At 47.7% G+C, this 15,313-nt stretch overlaps 1 protein-coding gene across 1 annotated transcript; it reads right to left on the bottom strand.

Annotated features, from left to right (window-relative positions):
* Positions 1-282: 282 nt before the first annotated feature.
* On the bottom strand, positions 283-9,096 carry FOXJ1 (forkhead box J1). Its single transcript, XM_050919371.1, has 2 exons — positions 8,465-9,096; positions 283-4,318 (listed from the first exon to the last, which is right to left on the bottom strand). The coding sequence occupies exons 1-2, from the start codon at positions 8,996-8,998 to the stop codon at positions 3,503-3,505; spliced, it is 1,350 nt and encodes a 449-aa protein (XP_050775328.1). The 5' UTR covers positions 8,999-9,096; the 3' UTR covers positions 283-3,502.
* Positions 9,097-15,313: the final 6,217 nt, after the last annotated feature.

The raw sequence follows: 15,313 nt of genomic DNA, 5'->3' as shown, positions 1-15,313 counted from the left end.
ACTCTCTGGACTTGGAGAACCAGAGTTGAAGTCCCCATTCCACCACAGACATTCGGTCTTACCTTGGGCAAGTTACTTAGCCTGTCTGTGCCACCATTCCCCATCTATACAATGAAGACAACCGCGCTGGCCAACCTCACAGGAGTGCGGTGAGGATAAATGTATTAACTATATTGTGAGGGGTTTGGCTGCCATGGTAAATGGGGGGGCCATATAAGTACTAGACAGAAAGAGACTCAAGATCAGTGCTTTAGGGAAACAAAGAGGCAAAACCAGTTTTTCATTTAACATGTTTTTTAATTGTGAATAGCTTTCCATGAAAAAGGTTAAATTGCACACGTATCTTTGTAGTTCTTCCAGCATCTGTGTGAAACGGGCCCCAAAACAGGAGAAAGAAACAAAAAAAAATGAAGCATTACAAAAAAGAAACAAAACACTGGACTAGGCCCAGTCTGATCACCGGTAGTCCTGGAATGGAGATGAAAGCCATATCTCACTGGGTGGAAATGCAGCCAGCTCTCGAAGCAGTGCCGGATGGTGGAGGGTACCCCCATTAGTTTTTGCAGAGGTTTTTTGGAGGTTGTTCACTAAGTACATGAGATGGTTAAAATTCCAACCCTACTTCTTCATTTTATAGAGGACTAACGGGACCAACCCTTTGGAGCTATTTGGCTGTCATTGCAGCTTGTATCTTTTGATTGTCTGCCAGATCCAGGAGAGCATTGCCTAAACCATGGACCCTAAGATTACATCTACACTGCAAGAAGAATCTCATTCCAATGAGCCTCAGAGCCCAGGTTAATCGAGTTGGGCTTGCAGGGCTCTTGCTGTCAGGCTAAAAACTGCAGTGTGGATGTTCATGCTTGGGCTGGAGTCCAGGCTCTGAGACCCATCCCCCTCATGGGGTTTCAGAGTCCAGGCTCCCGCTGCAATATTTAGCCCTGCAACCTGAGCCCAAGCCAGTGGACCTGGGCCAGCCACGGCCATGCCACAGGTCTTTTTTTTTTTTGAAGTGTAGACACACCTTAAGAGCTCCACCCCACTCCAGCAGCCACTTGTATGGAGATCAATGGGTCAACATCCTTTGCTGCTGTAAGTGTCAGTTGCTCGATTGACCTCAATGGAGCTAGGCCAATTTGCACCAGCTGAGGCTCTAGCCCTGTGTACCTGAAAACCCATATGCGAGGCATTGCATTTCCGACCTCTGTGACCTTGAATGCAAGTTAATACAAGGGTTGTCTTTTCCAGCATTAAATCAGGCTATTTTTTTTTAAACGACAACTAGACTCCAGCTAAGTTAGTTTGCTCACATCAAAGTTCCTTAATTCTTACTATAGTTTCTAAACAAACAAACAAAAAAAGTTTATAGTTTTATGTTTTTCAACAAGTCTAACACACTCCAAAGTAACCTCCTCTTTCTGCTAACTAGCAGCTATGTTACGTTAACTATATTGCCTGTACCAACAGAGAGGCTTAGAATCTGATTCTCTAGAGCTTGTATTCAAGTTTGAGCAAGATTTTTTTATTTTTAAACTACCAGAATATTTCTTTGCTGCCTATGCATATTTCACAGATACCTCTCCACACTCCCATTAGCAAACCAATTAGGGGCAGATCTTCGGCAGGTAAATTAGCATAGCTCTGTTGAACTCAGTGGAGCTACAGCAATTTTCACCAGCTGAGGCTCTGATCCCGGGTTGTTCAACATCTCGAGAAAGGAGTCAGGCACTTTGCCTCTCCTTGCTCTGTCTTTCCAGTCACTCAAAAACACCATGATATTTTCTATCTGCTTTGGAGAAACCTTTAGCCTGCCGGCATCCCCTTCACACCTTTAAGAGGCAGTATGGTCACAGGATTGGGAGTGAGGCTGTGCTGTTAGGCCTTGGGCAAATCAGTTAATTGATCCCTGCCTTGTCACCCTCATCTGTAAAATGGGGATAATAATACTTACCTTGCAGGGGTGCTGTGAGCATTGACTGGTTAACCTTTGCGCAGCAGGTTGGACATGGTGAGTGGTCAGACTGATTATTACTTTAGGAGAGGAGCAGAGTAAAGGGGACACATTAGGTAAGGCAGAGAAGGGATTCTAAACTCTGCTTTTGTTCGTATCTAATGTTTGTTGCACACACAGTCTTTGGCCTCTTACTCCCTGACTGAGCCCCAGATCCAGATTTCATTTTTCATTAGTCTCATACAAGAACATTCGTTTAAATAAAATACAAAATCACCAAGAGCTGGTGAGCATCCCCCTGCATGGGAAACCCCAGTATAACAATTTCAAAAGAAAGCAACGTTTGATCACAGCTGTCTCACTGAGGGAGAAGGAAGCTTAGTTCTTAATCACCCATAACTTGATTTGTCTCCCGGATCGTCGCAAAGGCTGTTCAGAGCCTGACGTACAGGCTGATGAAGGGGATGCTTTCGGTTCACAGTTTCTGATCAGAAAATAGAACATTGCTTTGTCAATCATTCAGAAATGTAGTAGGTTCACAGTGACACCATTCTAGGCCTTACAGCAAATACAGTCGCTCATGACACGAGGCAAGGAGTTCAGGATACAAAAATAAGTGAGAGCACAATCTGGAGAAAGTCAAGTCTCTTCTCCTTCTCTCTTGTCTTCATCCTTTTCTCGGTCCTTAAAGAAATCCATTGCTTCTGATGTAGGAATTTTCCTTTGCATATTTTGTTACAATAAACATTTGACACGCTTCATTTTTAATTTGCAGAACAATTAACATTAGTCTTTATACAGCACAGAAAAAAACTCATTTCCACTGCCATCCCATCAAAAAGATATTCTACTGATTGTGCTAAAAATATAGGTTTCTTTGAATAGATATATATTTATATATAATAGACTATACAAAAACATCTGAAGAGGCTGACTTGCTGATTTGCATCTGATTTTACAGATCTCGTCTTCTTCCCTAGCCCCAATTCAGGAGGGAGGTTGAACTTATAGAACCCAGAAGGGACTTTTATTTACCTGCTACTTAATTATCTCATGTTATACCTGGGAATATCCCTGGACAGAAAAAAAAATTAAGAGAGAGAGAGGGGGAGAAGAAGGAGAAGGAAATTGCACATCGTCTACAATGTCCAAAGTCATCAGGAAATCTCAGCTCTTGCATGTAACTTAGCAATTGTTCTCCTTTTTTCCTAGAGGGAATATATGCTTCTTCCATTCCCACAAAGCGTAGGATAATCTACATTTCTTTAAAAAACCAGAGTCCCAAAATAAGTAGTTATTTCTTTTCTTAGGGAAACCCAAGAGGCAGAGACTTCTCCTGATGTGTTGCTTACAGATATAACCAGCCAAATCTTCTGGGTTTCTTCTGGAGTTTCTGAGAATAACCATACTTTGCAGCTGATAAAAGTCAACGTGTATTTCCCCATTTCTAGAGATCTTGTCCCTTGTAATCTCCAGCAGCAATGGGAGTATCTTGCTAATAGATAAAGTCTACCTGGGTTTAACCTGATCCTTCTAACCATCAGCAGCCTCTTATAAAAAAGATCCCATACTGCTCCAGTCACTCATGTCTGTGGGCAAAGAAGAGTCGTTGAGTTCAAACAACTGGTTCATGTTGACAGAATTTGATAGATAATCGTTTCTCTCTTCATCCCAGGGATGCTGAAGGAAAGAAGTGGCCATGAAGGTTTCATCAAAGTCTAAGTTGTTCTGGTTGGATTCTGTTAGGACCTGATCTTGCCCGACTGGGCACCATTCCTGTGGACAGTCAATGTGTCTTCCATGCACTGTCAAGTCCACATCTCTGGTTATTGGGCTAATAGGAGGCGTGAGCTCCAGATCCTCAAAAGTGGAGAAGTCACCATTCAAGGTGGTGTCAAAGATAGCTTCCCAGTCAAAGTCACCTTTCAATGAGCCAAGCTCTGTTTGTTCTTCCTGGGTGAGCAAGGGGGAGCTAGAGAGACGAGCTGTCTTGTGCATCCGTTTGGGCAATGGCTGCTTACGTTTGTGACTCATTTTCCCATCCACTGGGTTCCAATTCTGGTCACTCGTGACTTCCTCAAACTCTTTGAGCAGCTGCTGTGACTCCATGTTGACATTCAGGACACTGTCGTTGGACCAAGAGGATGCTGCCTGGTTGGCAGCAGTCCCGGCTTCTTGTTGAACTCTGCTGGTGAAGGCCGGGTGGATCTGCACAGGGGGCATCCTGCGTTTCTTGAAGGCCCCATTCATAAGCCTATCTGCGTACTGAGGGTCGATCTTCCAGAATCCACCTTTTCCCGGCTCGTCCTTCTCTCGCGGCACCTTGATGAAGCACTTGTTCAAGGATAGGTTGTGCCGGATGGAATTCTAAACCCAAAAGAAAACAGCAAGGTTGGACATGTGCAACTTTGTAAATGATCCATTACAAAACATAAACCCCTCCAGTGGGGTGAAGATACATAGGACCATCAGGGAGCTTCCAACAATCGGGAGACAGAGAGGGCTGCAACAGGAAAACACATCCCAGGCCAAATCCTGAGTTGTGTGGCAGAGCAGAAACCTCCTTGGCGAGCCGTGCGAGTGCCAAAGGGAAGACAGCCACCTCCATTCCAAACTGATCCAAAATAGCCAGAGCCAAGGGGCCTGGTCCAGAGCCCACTGAATTCAACAGGAGTCTTTTCTCTTGAATTTGGATCAGTCCCATGGAAAGGCGGGATGGGGTGTGAGCTGCACCAGTATTCGCAACAGTGGGAAATGAATTGGCAAAAATAGCCAAGTGTAGATACCCTACTCCTCAGGTGTCATCACGGCACCTAGATCCCACTTAGGCTTGCATGCTCCTTTCCTCAGAAATGCCCCTCAATGCACAGGCCCACATGCTGATTAGCTCTACTCTGACTAGGAACTGATTGTACATGGGGTTGGTCTTCGCCATGGACACCCATTTGCATTGTGTCTGCACCCCCATTAATTGCTCCCGTTTTGAGCACCGTTGCTGAATTTGTCCACAAGGCTTAGGAAAGCTTGGTATGAAATCACTGTCTGTATCTTCCCAAACACAAATCAAAACAGCTGCAAAAAAGAAAAAAGGAAAAGGAACTTTCTGCTTCCCGTCGAGCTGCTCTGAAAAACATGAATGTCTAGAGTGATGTGCATAATCAGAAAGGAAACTCGGTTATTGGGTAAATAACGCTGTGTTACATTATACAAAGCCAAGAGGGTGTAAAGAGATTGGATATGGTGAAGGGCTTTTTTTTTTTTTTTAATGTTGCCTGGATATCTTTATGCTTATTCATCCATAATCTGTATTGCCGGATAGCAAAAACAAAGCTTGAATGCCTGGAGCCCTTACAAACTACAAAAAACCAACACCCCTCCTCCAGGCTGAAACTCCCTGGGCAAGTTGGCTCCTCTCCAAAGCATGCAGCTCCCACAGGAATCTATCCATCTCCCCCTGTGTATGGGTGGCATGACCTTTTGAGTCTGTCTCCACTTACAGGAATTGGGGTAGAGGGATGAGAACACACCTACGGTGGGAGAATAGGAAAGAAGGGGGGAGGGAAATCCAGCAAACATTCCAGACTCCAGGGATTCAGAATTTACTGTTTAATGAAATTTTACAAAGGTCAGAGAATTCCAGGCCAAATTCTCCACCCCCACCCCCAAATTTCATTCAGCCTGGCTTGCCTGCAGTTGATTATTACCCAGCCAGTTAGCATATTTATCATTCCTCCCTGCAACAAGCATGCTAGCCACCTGCACCTTTGCAGAGAGGGATTGAGAACTTTTTTTTTTAAATAAACCCATTTAATTGAAAATATGGTAATTATCCAGAATTCGGAGGAGAAGTCAAAATACTACCACTTGCCTCCTCTTGTATATTCCCCAGGGCCCAAGAATGCTGACTTGCTAATTCTAGGGGATGTAAACAGATAAGAATGCTTATTTGTGGCGGTTCTTTATCGAGGTGAGTTTCCCTCAGTCGCTGTTGCTCGCAGCCTTTGTGACCGTACTCCACCCTACTCTGCCAGCACTCATACTCTGAGTGTGACCCTGCTGGCTCCAATGGAACTGCTCCCAATTTATGGAGTAAGTGAGAGCAGAACCAGTCACTGCTGCCCCCTCCCATTTGGTGGTGAACATGCCAGCCCAGAATGGAGATTGGGGCGCTATTATAAGCACAAAGTGGAGGTTGGAGATGCCCAGGATTCACCCCAGAGTAAAGCGAGTGAGGTTGAATTGGAGGCAGTGGGCACTGGTTGATCTAGGCATGATCCCATGGATGTTGCCAGGCTTAGCTAACCTCAGCCTGGGTGCAGCTCCTTGTTTTGTCTGACTGATTTTGTTTAAACCCAGAACAATTCTGGAGTCAAGTCCTGAGCAGATCAGGTCTGGTCTCCTTGTTCTCCAAGCTCTTAAAAGGACGGCTGATGCCAGAAGGAGCTGGCACATTAACGGGGAAAGCAGGCAGCTGAACCGTGGAAACTGGATTTTGCAGCCATTTCGTCTGTGGCTGGCCAGTGCCCACTGCCATGAGAACCTGGGTTTGATGGGCCTGATTCACTCCTGTGCTGCTGCAGCGCCCAGCGTAGGCTCCAACAGGCTCTTGAACCTCTCCTATCCTGGGGTTGCCAGAACCAGCTCAGTCTCTAGCGCAGGCGAGGGCAACACTCCACTGGCACCCTGCCTGCCATGGCCAATATGGCCCTTGCAGCAGCCTGGGATTAACCACGGTGTGGGAACAGCCTGGCCACGCCTCCTCCTCCCCATGACACACCCTTGGAACGCCTCCTGCGCCAGGAGTTCCAGGGAGGGGAGGGCATGGAGCCAGTGTAGGTGGGGAAGGTCCTTGTGGTGAATATGTTCCCTAGGAGGCCTAAGGTGGCTTTATGACCAGAGATGAACCTGGTCCAGTGATTCCCCCCACCGGCCTGGGGAACATCTTCAGGTTAACTCTCAGGCTGCAGCCAGTTTAGGGCAGGGTTCAGCCTTGAAAGGAGTGCAGGGTGTTACTTATCATTATCTCTGTTATGAGGATCTCCAGCCATCTAGGGAAGTTGTTCCTCCTTCGAACAGAAGGCAAAGGAAGCTGGCCCTGGACATGTTTTTCCATTGGCAGAAGGAAGGCAAGACAAAGGAACACTGAGGCTCAGGGCTCTCATCACAGTGATGAAACCTTTCCTCTTCCTCATGCCACAAGCCCCTGAAGGATATGAGGCTCTGTACTGAAAGGGGACACAGCTTTTCCATTGTGCTATACGTTGGAAAGGAACAGTGTTTGTGGCTCTAAACACTGCTGATCTGGGATTTTCTGCATGAAGGTATTAACCCTTCCCCTAGATCTTTTCCTTTGTGGCTGTAGAAATTGCTGGCTCAGAGATCTGATGAATTCACTAATCCATCAGGGGACTGAAGAAACAAGTCCTCAGTTTTAGGGCTGCCAGCTCGTACGTCTGAAGAGAACAAGGAGGTGGTGCTCAGGGATGGAGATGCTCCCAATGGGAGCGCCGTCAAGCGGCAGGGAGGAGTTTCAACTGCTCACAGCAGAATTTGTACCTTTCAGTATCATCAAAATGGCAGTGGCCTGTCGCGGGATAATGGCCTTCTCACTGCGGCCAATAGCTCGCCTGGTCAAAGCCACCTTTCAAGGCACTGTTGGGTTTCTAATCTCTGGAATAGGGGAGCCTCCCTGGGGTCTCTGATCCTGATACAGAACTTAAACACCTCAGATACAATCTCCCTTCAGCTCGTTTTCCCATCTTCCCTTTGTCATTATTCCCCAATCTCATCCCTTCTTCTCCACTGTCTTTTTCTTTCCCCCTGTCCCTCTCCTCTCCTTTCTGCGCTCTCTGAGCCAAATTCTCTTCTCCAGTACACTGGTGCAGCACCACTGAAGTGTGCTGATGTAACAGAGGAGAATTTGTCCTTTTGTCGCCAATCTCAGTCTCTGTCCAGCACTGGAGGAGTGACAGATAATGGCTAACTTTTACAAGGGTAAATTCCTGTTTATATTGGGCTAAGGTCTCATTTACAGCAGCTTCTGCGTGCTACAGAATGTTCACTCAAGGCAAAAGACCTGGGCAGGAAACACACCAAAAGTCATTAATTGCATCTTGAAGAGAAAGAAAGAAAGAACGAACTGCTGCTGTGAGTGCCATCATTAGAAGGTCTGCTGCCAATGTTAATATATCAACAGAAGAATCCCACTTCTGCAGAACCATTTAGAATTGGCAGCACAGCCCCGATGCACCTTTAAACATATGTGGAATGGATGCTAGATGAACAATGTTGGAACATGATCTGCATTGCTCCTTCTTGTACTGCTCTGGGCCAATTTGGAGATGGCGCTCTGGAGGAATACCTGACTTCATCTATTTGCCCAAGTTCTTCTACTGGCACCGTTACTGCAGTGTGTGACCAGCTAGGGCAAGTCTGCCCCAACCCCACCAGCACATGCCTATCTTTAGGGACAGATGCAGAGAGGGAGGGACAGTGGCTCTTTGGGATCCCTACCTGCCAGGTGGGGTCAGCGTGTCTGAAGTAGCAGAAGTTGTCCGTAATCCATTTGTAGATGGCCGAAAGGGTGATTTTGGTTTTCTTGCTGGCTTCCATGGCCATGCAGATGAGCGTTGCATAGGAGTAAGGGGGCTTCACATGGGGGTTGGTCTTGTAATCTATGTCTTCCAAGGGCTGGACCTGCATGCCCATCCCCAGGTGAGTAGTCCTGGAGGTGGAAGATGAAATGGGCTTGCCAGGGGTGTGGGGCATGCCAATGCAAGCTGGGTCAGCAGCCAAGGGTGAGCAAGGAGCAGCAGAGCCAGGGATCTTGTGGTAGCCATGAGGGTCCGAGCTGCTGGGAGAAGAGGAAGACTTGCCCACGTTGGCATTGATGATGGAAAACTCTTGCAGCCACTGTAGGCTGGTCAGGCTGTCGTCCAGGTTGGCAGAGTCCCCCATGCTGCTTTCCTGCCCTCTTTCTTCCTCTGACTGCAGGTTCAACCAGCTGTCAGCCATGTCTGGGGAGGCCAGAATGGGCAGGTCCAACATTCAGGAGGTGTGGGGTGAACCAAGGTGGGGGAAGGGAGGGGGGAAAGGGGCAATCTGCAAGAACAACATGAAAAGTTTCAAGATCCCTGACAAACAGGAAACTCACAATAGTCAACAGGTATTCAATCTGATGCTCACAAAGAGCCTGGCTCCATTTATCCCTGGTGTGCCACTGCAGATGACACCAAAGTCACGCCAGGGATGGTTGAGTCTCCATCCAGCCTCCCACACAAGGCGGACGGAGTTCACTTGTGCCATTTACAGCAAGATATCGTCTGAATCACCAGAATCCAAGCAGCTTTGATGCTATTGACACTGTATTAGAATTACCATGAGAGCATTACACCAAACCAGAGACTTATTTCTCCTTCTGGCTGCTAACACGTTGCTTGGTGGACTTTAATTCCATGGGCAACAAACTAAAATAATAGCCTCCTGCATTTGTCAAAGTGCCCTGAGTATTTCCTAGATTACTAATTTCCATTTCCTTTTTTTCCTTTATGCAGGGCCCTGCCATCTTTGAAAACAACAGGTGTATAAAGATAGTTATAGCAACCCAGGGGATTTAGAGGTATAGCATCTATTCATTTTAATGGAAGATGCATCTAAATCCCTTCGACTGCTTTGGCAGTCATAACTGTGTATTTCTTCCAAAGAGAAATGCAGTCACAAATAGAATACAAATGTTATTTCAGGCCAAAGAAGTGTGTAGCATCTCTTCTGTGCCAAGCTAACAGCCAGGTGTAATGGTAAAATCTGCTAGTGTCTTATTTGGCTAATGTAGCTGTTAAATAACTAAGATAAAATGCTGGAGATTCAAAATAAAAAAAAAAAAAGTAACAATCCAGGAGCTCCCAGCAAGTGACAATTTGCAACAGAGCCACCCTTTCGTTAACACACAGAAGGTGCAAAACTGAGCAAAAATCGGAGGTGTTACTGCCCCAACCCATTAAAATTCTAGAATACTTTTGTGCAGTGGGAAAAAGAAATGCTCTGTCTAAATGCACCTGCAAGTAAAAAAAACCCCCAAACTACGGTGTAGTTACACATTAACTTTTAAAGAAATTCTCTTACTTACGGCCTTGGTTAGGTTAGCCGGTATGACACCTTCAGCAGCAGAAAAAAATATCTGCACGTTCCAATGTCCTGGGCTGCAGAAATAAAGCTAAATGCATTTGCCACAAAAATGAGCTCTCTAAATATTTCTGGGGTCCTTACCTGATCCTTACCAAAGTCCCACGGCTTCCAAAGTTCACAGCTCAGCAGGAATGTTCTGGAAAAAAGGGAATTTCTACTTTTCCCCCTTTGGATAAATTATTACCCAAAGTGGTGCCAGAGCTCCTTTATGGCAGAGCTGCAGTGATTTGTAAGCAGCAGAATGACTGTCATTAAGTAGCTGCTCAAAAAGGCTTCTCTGGATGCTATGGAGACGCTCCTCCCCTATAAACAGCTTCCATCCTTGCCATTGGCCCATTGATCTCCATGGAGAGCTCAGTCTCCTGCCAGTTTCATCTGCAGTTCTGCCACTTTGCACAAACTTTTTTTTTCTCTCTTTCTTCTTCCCCCTCTTTCCTCTCCCCCTTTCCCTAGTAAGTTGCTGTTGGCGGATCGGAATGTTTAACATCTGGAGGCTAGGAAAGAGCACCCATCTAAATCCCAGCTAAGGCGGGGCCCGGTTTGATTTCGAAGGGGATGGAGCTGGTATGTGGGGGATCGCCGTCCACTGATTTACGCAGTAGCAGCAACAGAGGGGCCAGGTGGGACGACTGCCCTGAGTTTCATTAAGACAAATTAAAGTCCGGTTGGAATAGCTCACAGATGCCTATTATTCATCGCGATGCCAAAGAAACTGCTGCCAAAACCTCCCCAACTTGACAACCAGAATGATCGATGCCCTGAAAAGAAGGGAATGGTTTAAACCCTCGGCTTTCCACTCCCTTGGGACAAATTTCGGGATCCCCTCTGCCCAGTTAAACTCCATTTAGCAGCCCCTTCTTGCTGCCCAGGGAAGGGGGCTTCTTTCCAATTGCCTACCCTGTCTGCTGCTAGGAGAGGATGAGGAGGGGGAGGCAGCATTGCTGAACAGAGGTTCCCCTCTTCCCGAGGCTCTCTCCTTGCTCTAGGAGGAATTAATAGCAAGCCTTTCATGCTGCTAAGCATTTGGAGGCCCAATTCACCCCTGCGGCAGCCCTGTTGCAGTCAGTGGAGTTGGCATCTGGGAGGAAATGGGCCCTTCTTCGACTTACCTGCCTGGGCTCTATGAAGCTGTGACCTCTGTGTGTAACCTGAAGTCATTAGCTCAGGCAGAAAACTGAAAGGGGGCGAGGGGCTGACAGACCCCTCAATCAAAGAGACTGCTGGGTTCTGCTGTGCTTTAATTAAGACGGTTACAGTCACATTCCCCTATAATGACTCCCTGCCTCTCTGTCCCCACAAGCCAGTTATTCTAAGAGTCCTTAATGAAAAATAACTCCAGCTCAAGAGAGAAAAGCAGAGTGCCGTCCACAGCACATTCCCCAGTACAGCCAACATGGGTCAGTGGGAGACGCTGCCGAAGCCCAGCACTGCCCCAGGTTAGCTGGAGCTCTTGAGATGGAGTTTAGGATGCAAGGGTTGCTGGCCCTCAGCTCTACGTCTGGGCCCACCCTCCAATGGGACGGCCATATGGCCACACACTCCTGGCAGCCCAAATCCCTGTTAATCAGTCATCACAGTGCTGCAACTGGGCTGCACCATGGGGGAAGCAAAAGGGATAAACAAAACTCCCCTCCGGCCCCACCCGGTGAAGGACTGGAAGGGGAGGGAAGAGCTGAGACTGTGTAGCTTTGGTTTTTCTTCAGCTCCTGAGCCATGTCAAGGCAGTTCACTGAATTACTGTGGAGATGCAGGCCGGTCGGGGCTGATATTTGCCGGCCACTCCTTGCCACGTGATAGTGATCAGCAGCTTCTGATCTCTTCCTGAAATGGGAGAACAACCGCCCCAATACTGTACCACTGGGGTTTGCATAGCGACTTCCATACAACAGCATCATACAGTGCATCCTCGCCAGCCATGTGCCACAGAGTCACACCAGGGATGGATTGGGCTCTACACATTCCTATACAAATGTGACGGCTGCTATCTTGGCTGATGCACAGGGAGCCCGTGGAGCCAAAAGCGTGCGCTGCTGCTCTGCTGGGGCTGTAACAGACTCACACCATCTGCAGATCTGGCACAGAGGGGTCTTGACCCACCCTGCCCACAAGCAAACAGTGCAGGTTGCAATATACCATGCAGGCTGTGTGGGGGTTGCCCAGGGACACGTAAGGTGCTGCCCTAGTGCGAAAAATAAAACAGGAAAATCAGGATAACGTAAATTTACTTTCATCCTTTGATTCTCCAAATAAAGTATCCCTGTGGGATAACAGCTCTGGTGCCCCAGGCCTCCAAAGCAGCCTGTGAACAACCTGGGAGTGGCAGCTAAGGAGCATGTTTGAAAGAGCACTTTGCGATAGCCTTGGACCATCCCCTCCACATTCATGCCCAGGACTCTGGACCAACCAAAGGGGAGGCAACCCAGCAGAGAATCCAGCCCAGGTTTTCCAGTGAGCACAAGACATGCATTGCTGGGGCAAGGGTTTAGGTGTTATGCCAATGCTCATAGAATCACAGGACTGCAAGGGCCCTTGACAGGTCATCTTGTCCAGTCCCTGCACTCATGGCAGGACGAAGTATTATCTGGCCTTCCCTGACAGGTGTTTGTCTAACCTGCTCTTAAAAACTTCCAATGATGGAGATTTCAACACCTAGTGGGGATGCTCTTAGAACTTTTCTGTTTTTTCCATCCCTGCACTCCCTAAAATTTCCCACCTTTGCACCCACTGATCCAGCTCTACCAATGCTAGCAAAAGGGGGCACTCTAGTGTGAACAAAGCACTAGCAGCTGCGAGTGTTCTAACCTCCATGTCACCTTACAGCTGCTCTGAGCAGGCAGGGCCGGATCCAGCGGTTTTGCTGCCCCAAGTGGCCCCCTCCCCCAAAAAGCAGCCTTGTTCGCAATCGGCAGCAGCTCTACCGCCACTTCTTACAGCTGCAATTCGGCGGCAGGTCCTTCGCTCCAAAAGGGAGTGACGGCCCCGCTGCCGAATTGCCGCCGAATGGCCGCACATGCCGCCCCTCTCTTCATTGGCCGCCCCAGGCACCTGTTTGCCATGCTGGTGCCTGAAGCCGGCCCTGCGAGCAGGGTTAGACAAGACAGGGGTTAGAACCTGCAGCCTTGTCTACACTAGTGCTCCTACTGGTGGGAAGGTGTGTGTGTGTCGAGGGAAGTGAATGCAGACACAGGCAGGCAGTACAGAAGTGATCAATAAAGTGTTACTGAGTTGATTTTGGGAGCTCTCACAAAGCCTCAGTCCTTTCTCGTGGCATCTAGGCAGTTACCAAGCACATTGACAACCAAGGCGCCCTGCTAAACATTTTCAAGTTCGTACGCAGTTTGGAATGGAGGTTTGTGTACTTAAGCAAAATCAGACTCTGGGGTTTTAACAATAACCAGCTGAAGTGTCCTGTGCCACCCAGGTAATGTGTCTCTGACAGCAGGGTGGGCAGCACATGGAACAGGAGAGAGCCTGTTGTGAGTGGCTGCTTTGTACTTAACGCAATTTCTACAGAAAATGATTTTCCTTCCTGGCTCCATCAGAGACAACCTGAGAGCTTCACCACAGCAACTGCCTTGTGGTCAGCAAGCAGGACATCAGGGAGCATTAGCTCTCGCAGAACTACCCAGGAGAGGGTATGATACTGGGCCTTCCTTAAATAAGATGTTGCTTTTCTCCATGCTCCTTTGTGCTCCCAGCACAGCACCCCTGGGTGCCACTCAGAATGTACCTGCTCCCCCATAAAGAACCCTAATTCCTTGTGCTTCTTCACTAGGAATCAGGGAGGCCCTTAAACCTCCAGAGATCAGGTGGGTTTGTTAGGCCAGGTCTACATTACAAATGTACATCAGTTTCACTATGTCCCTCAGTGGTGTGAAAAATTCACTCCCCTGAGCAATGTAGTTATAGTCACCTAATGCCCAGCGTAGACAGCACTAGGTCTGGAGAGCCCCTCCTACCAACAGAGCTACTGCCTCTCAGGGAGGCGGATTAATTATGCCATGCATAGTAGCATCTCTATTAAAGCACTGCCGTTGTGCCTCAGCAGCGCTGTATGTGAAGAAAAGCCCTGAGTAAGGGCAGCCTTGCTTCCTGGGGATTCCCAGCCAGTACTTACAGAGGAAATCCTGTCATCCTTACCCTGCATTGGCTCCATCCCCACAGAGGGGAATCTTCCCCTGAAGTTAATGGGAACTTGCCTGAGTCGAAGTAAGTTAAATCATGAGCCCGCCTCTCCAGATTTGGCCCTGATGTGATGGTTCCCCAGTCTCCGAGATCAATGCAGAGGAAACCCATACCCGTGGGGCATGATAATCAGCGTTTCCCTTTTAACATAAAATGCCCAGCTTTAAAAGGAGACACCATGTTAAGGCCACAGTGATTAGCTCACTCCCTCCCCCCCCCCCAATGATACAGCATCCAAGCAACAGGGCAAGACTGGGACTCGAAGGGATCTAGTTGCTAGTCTTTCATCCAACACAGGCTTTCTCGGTAACCAATGAGCAAGTCACTTACTCACTCTGTGCCTCAGTTTCCCCACGAGTGGGATAATAATACAGACCTATTTCAAAGGGATATTGGGATGAACATTATTTATTTATTTGTATTGCAGTAATCTCTAGGCATCCAGTTATGGACCAGGGCCCCGTTGTACTAGGTGCTGTACAAACACACCCATCGGGGGAGGGGGCACTGCCCCAAAGAGCTTACAATCTAAGTAACATCCTTCAGTTCCTTTACAGTGCTTTGCAATCCATCGATGGACGGTGCTATAGACATGCAAAGTATGGTGTAGTAATTACTCATCAGCATCAAACTCCCCCTGTCCTAGGTGCACAGAATTATTCCATTCGTTTTCTTTCATCAGTCGTACTTAAGAGTTGATCACAGCCTTCGTTGTGGGCTCTCAACCTCTTTTTTGCTCTTCCCCCGCCCTTTGTAAAACTCCTTTTTTGCGTCTCCTCTCGGTCAGGGAGAAGTGAATAATTGAGAATAATTTCGACCCCTTGTGCAAGGATGTGGGGCCCTTCATCCTTTGACTAATCCTCAGCCATGTTTCTGACTAATGCGTGCCACCTGCTGATTGTAAGCGATCACTACATTCTGTCAGTGACCCAGCCCTGTAGGTAGACCCAGCAGCTGAGTCATCATGGATCAGCTGCATTCTGCCTTGCTGAA

Source organism: Gopherus flavomarginatus, chromosome 12, assembly GCF_025201925.1.
Source record: "Gopherus flavomarginatus isolate rGopFla2 chromosome 12, rGopFla2.mat.asm, whole genome shotgun sequence".
In the NCBI taxonomy this organism is placed as follows: Eukaryota; Metazoa; Chordata; order Testudines; family Testudinidae; genus Gopherus; species Gopherus flavomarginatus.
Note: the sequence above shows the minus strand (reverse complement) of the source record. Positions and strands in the feature narration are given on the sequence as shown.

What these genes read in the sequence shown, in the direction of transcription:
- FOXJ1 (XM_050919371.1), bottom strand. Translation starts at nt 8,998, where the DNA reads ATGTTGGACCTGCCCATTCTGGCCTCCCCAGACATGGCTGACAGCTGG. An exon ending in ACGCTGACCCCACCTGGCAG is followed by an intron (nt 4,319 to 8,464) that starts GTAGGGATCCCA and finishes TTTTGGGTTTAG; the next exon opens with AATTCCATCCGGCACAACCT.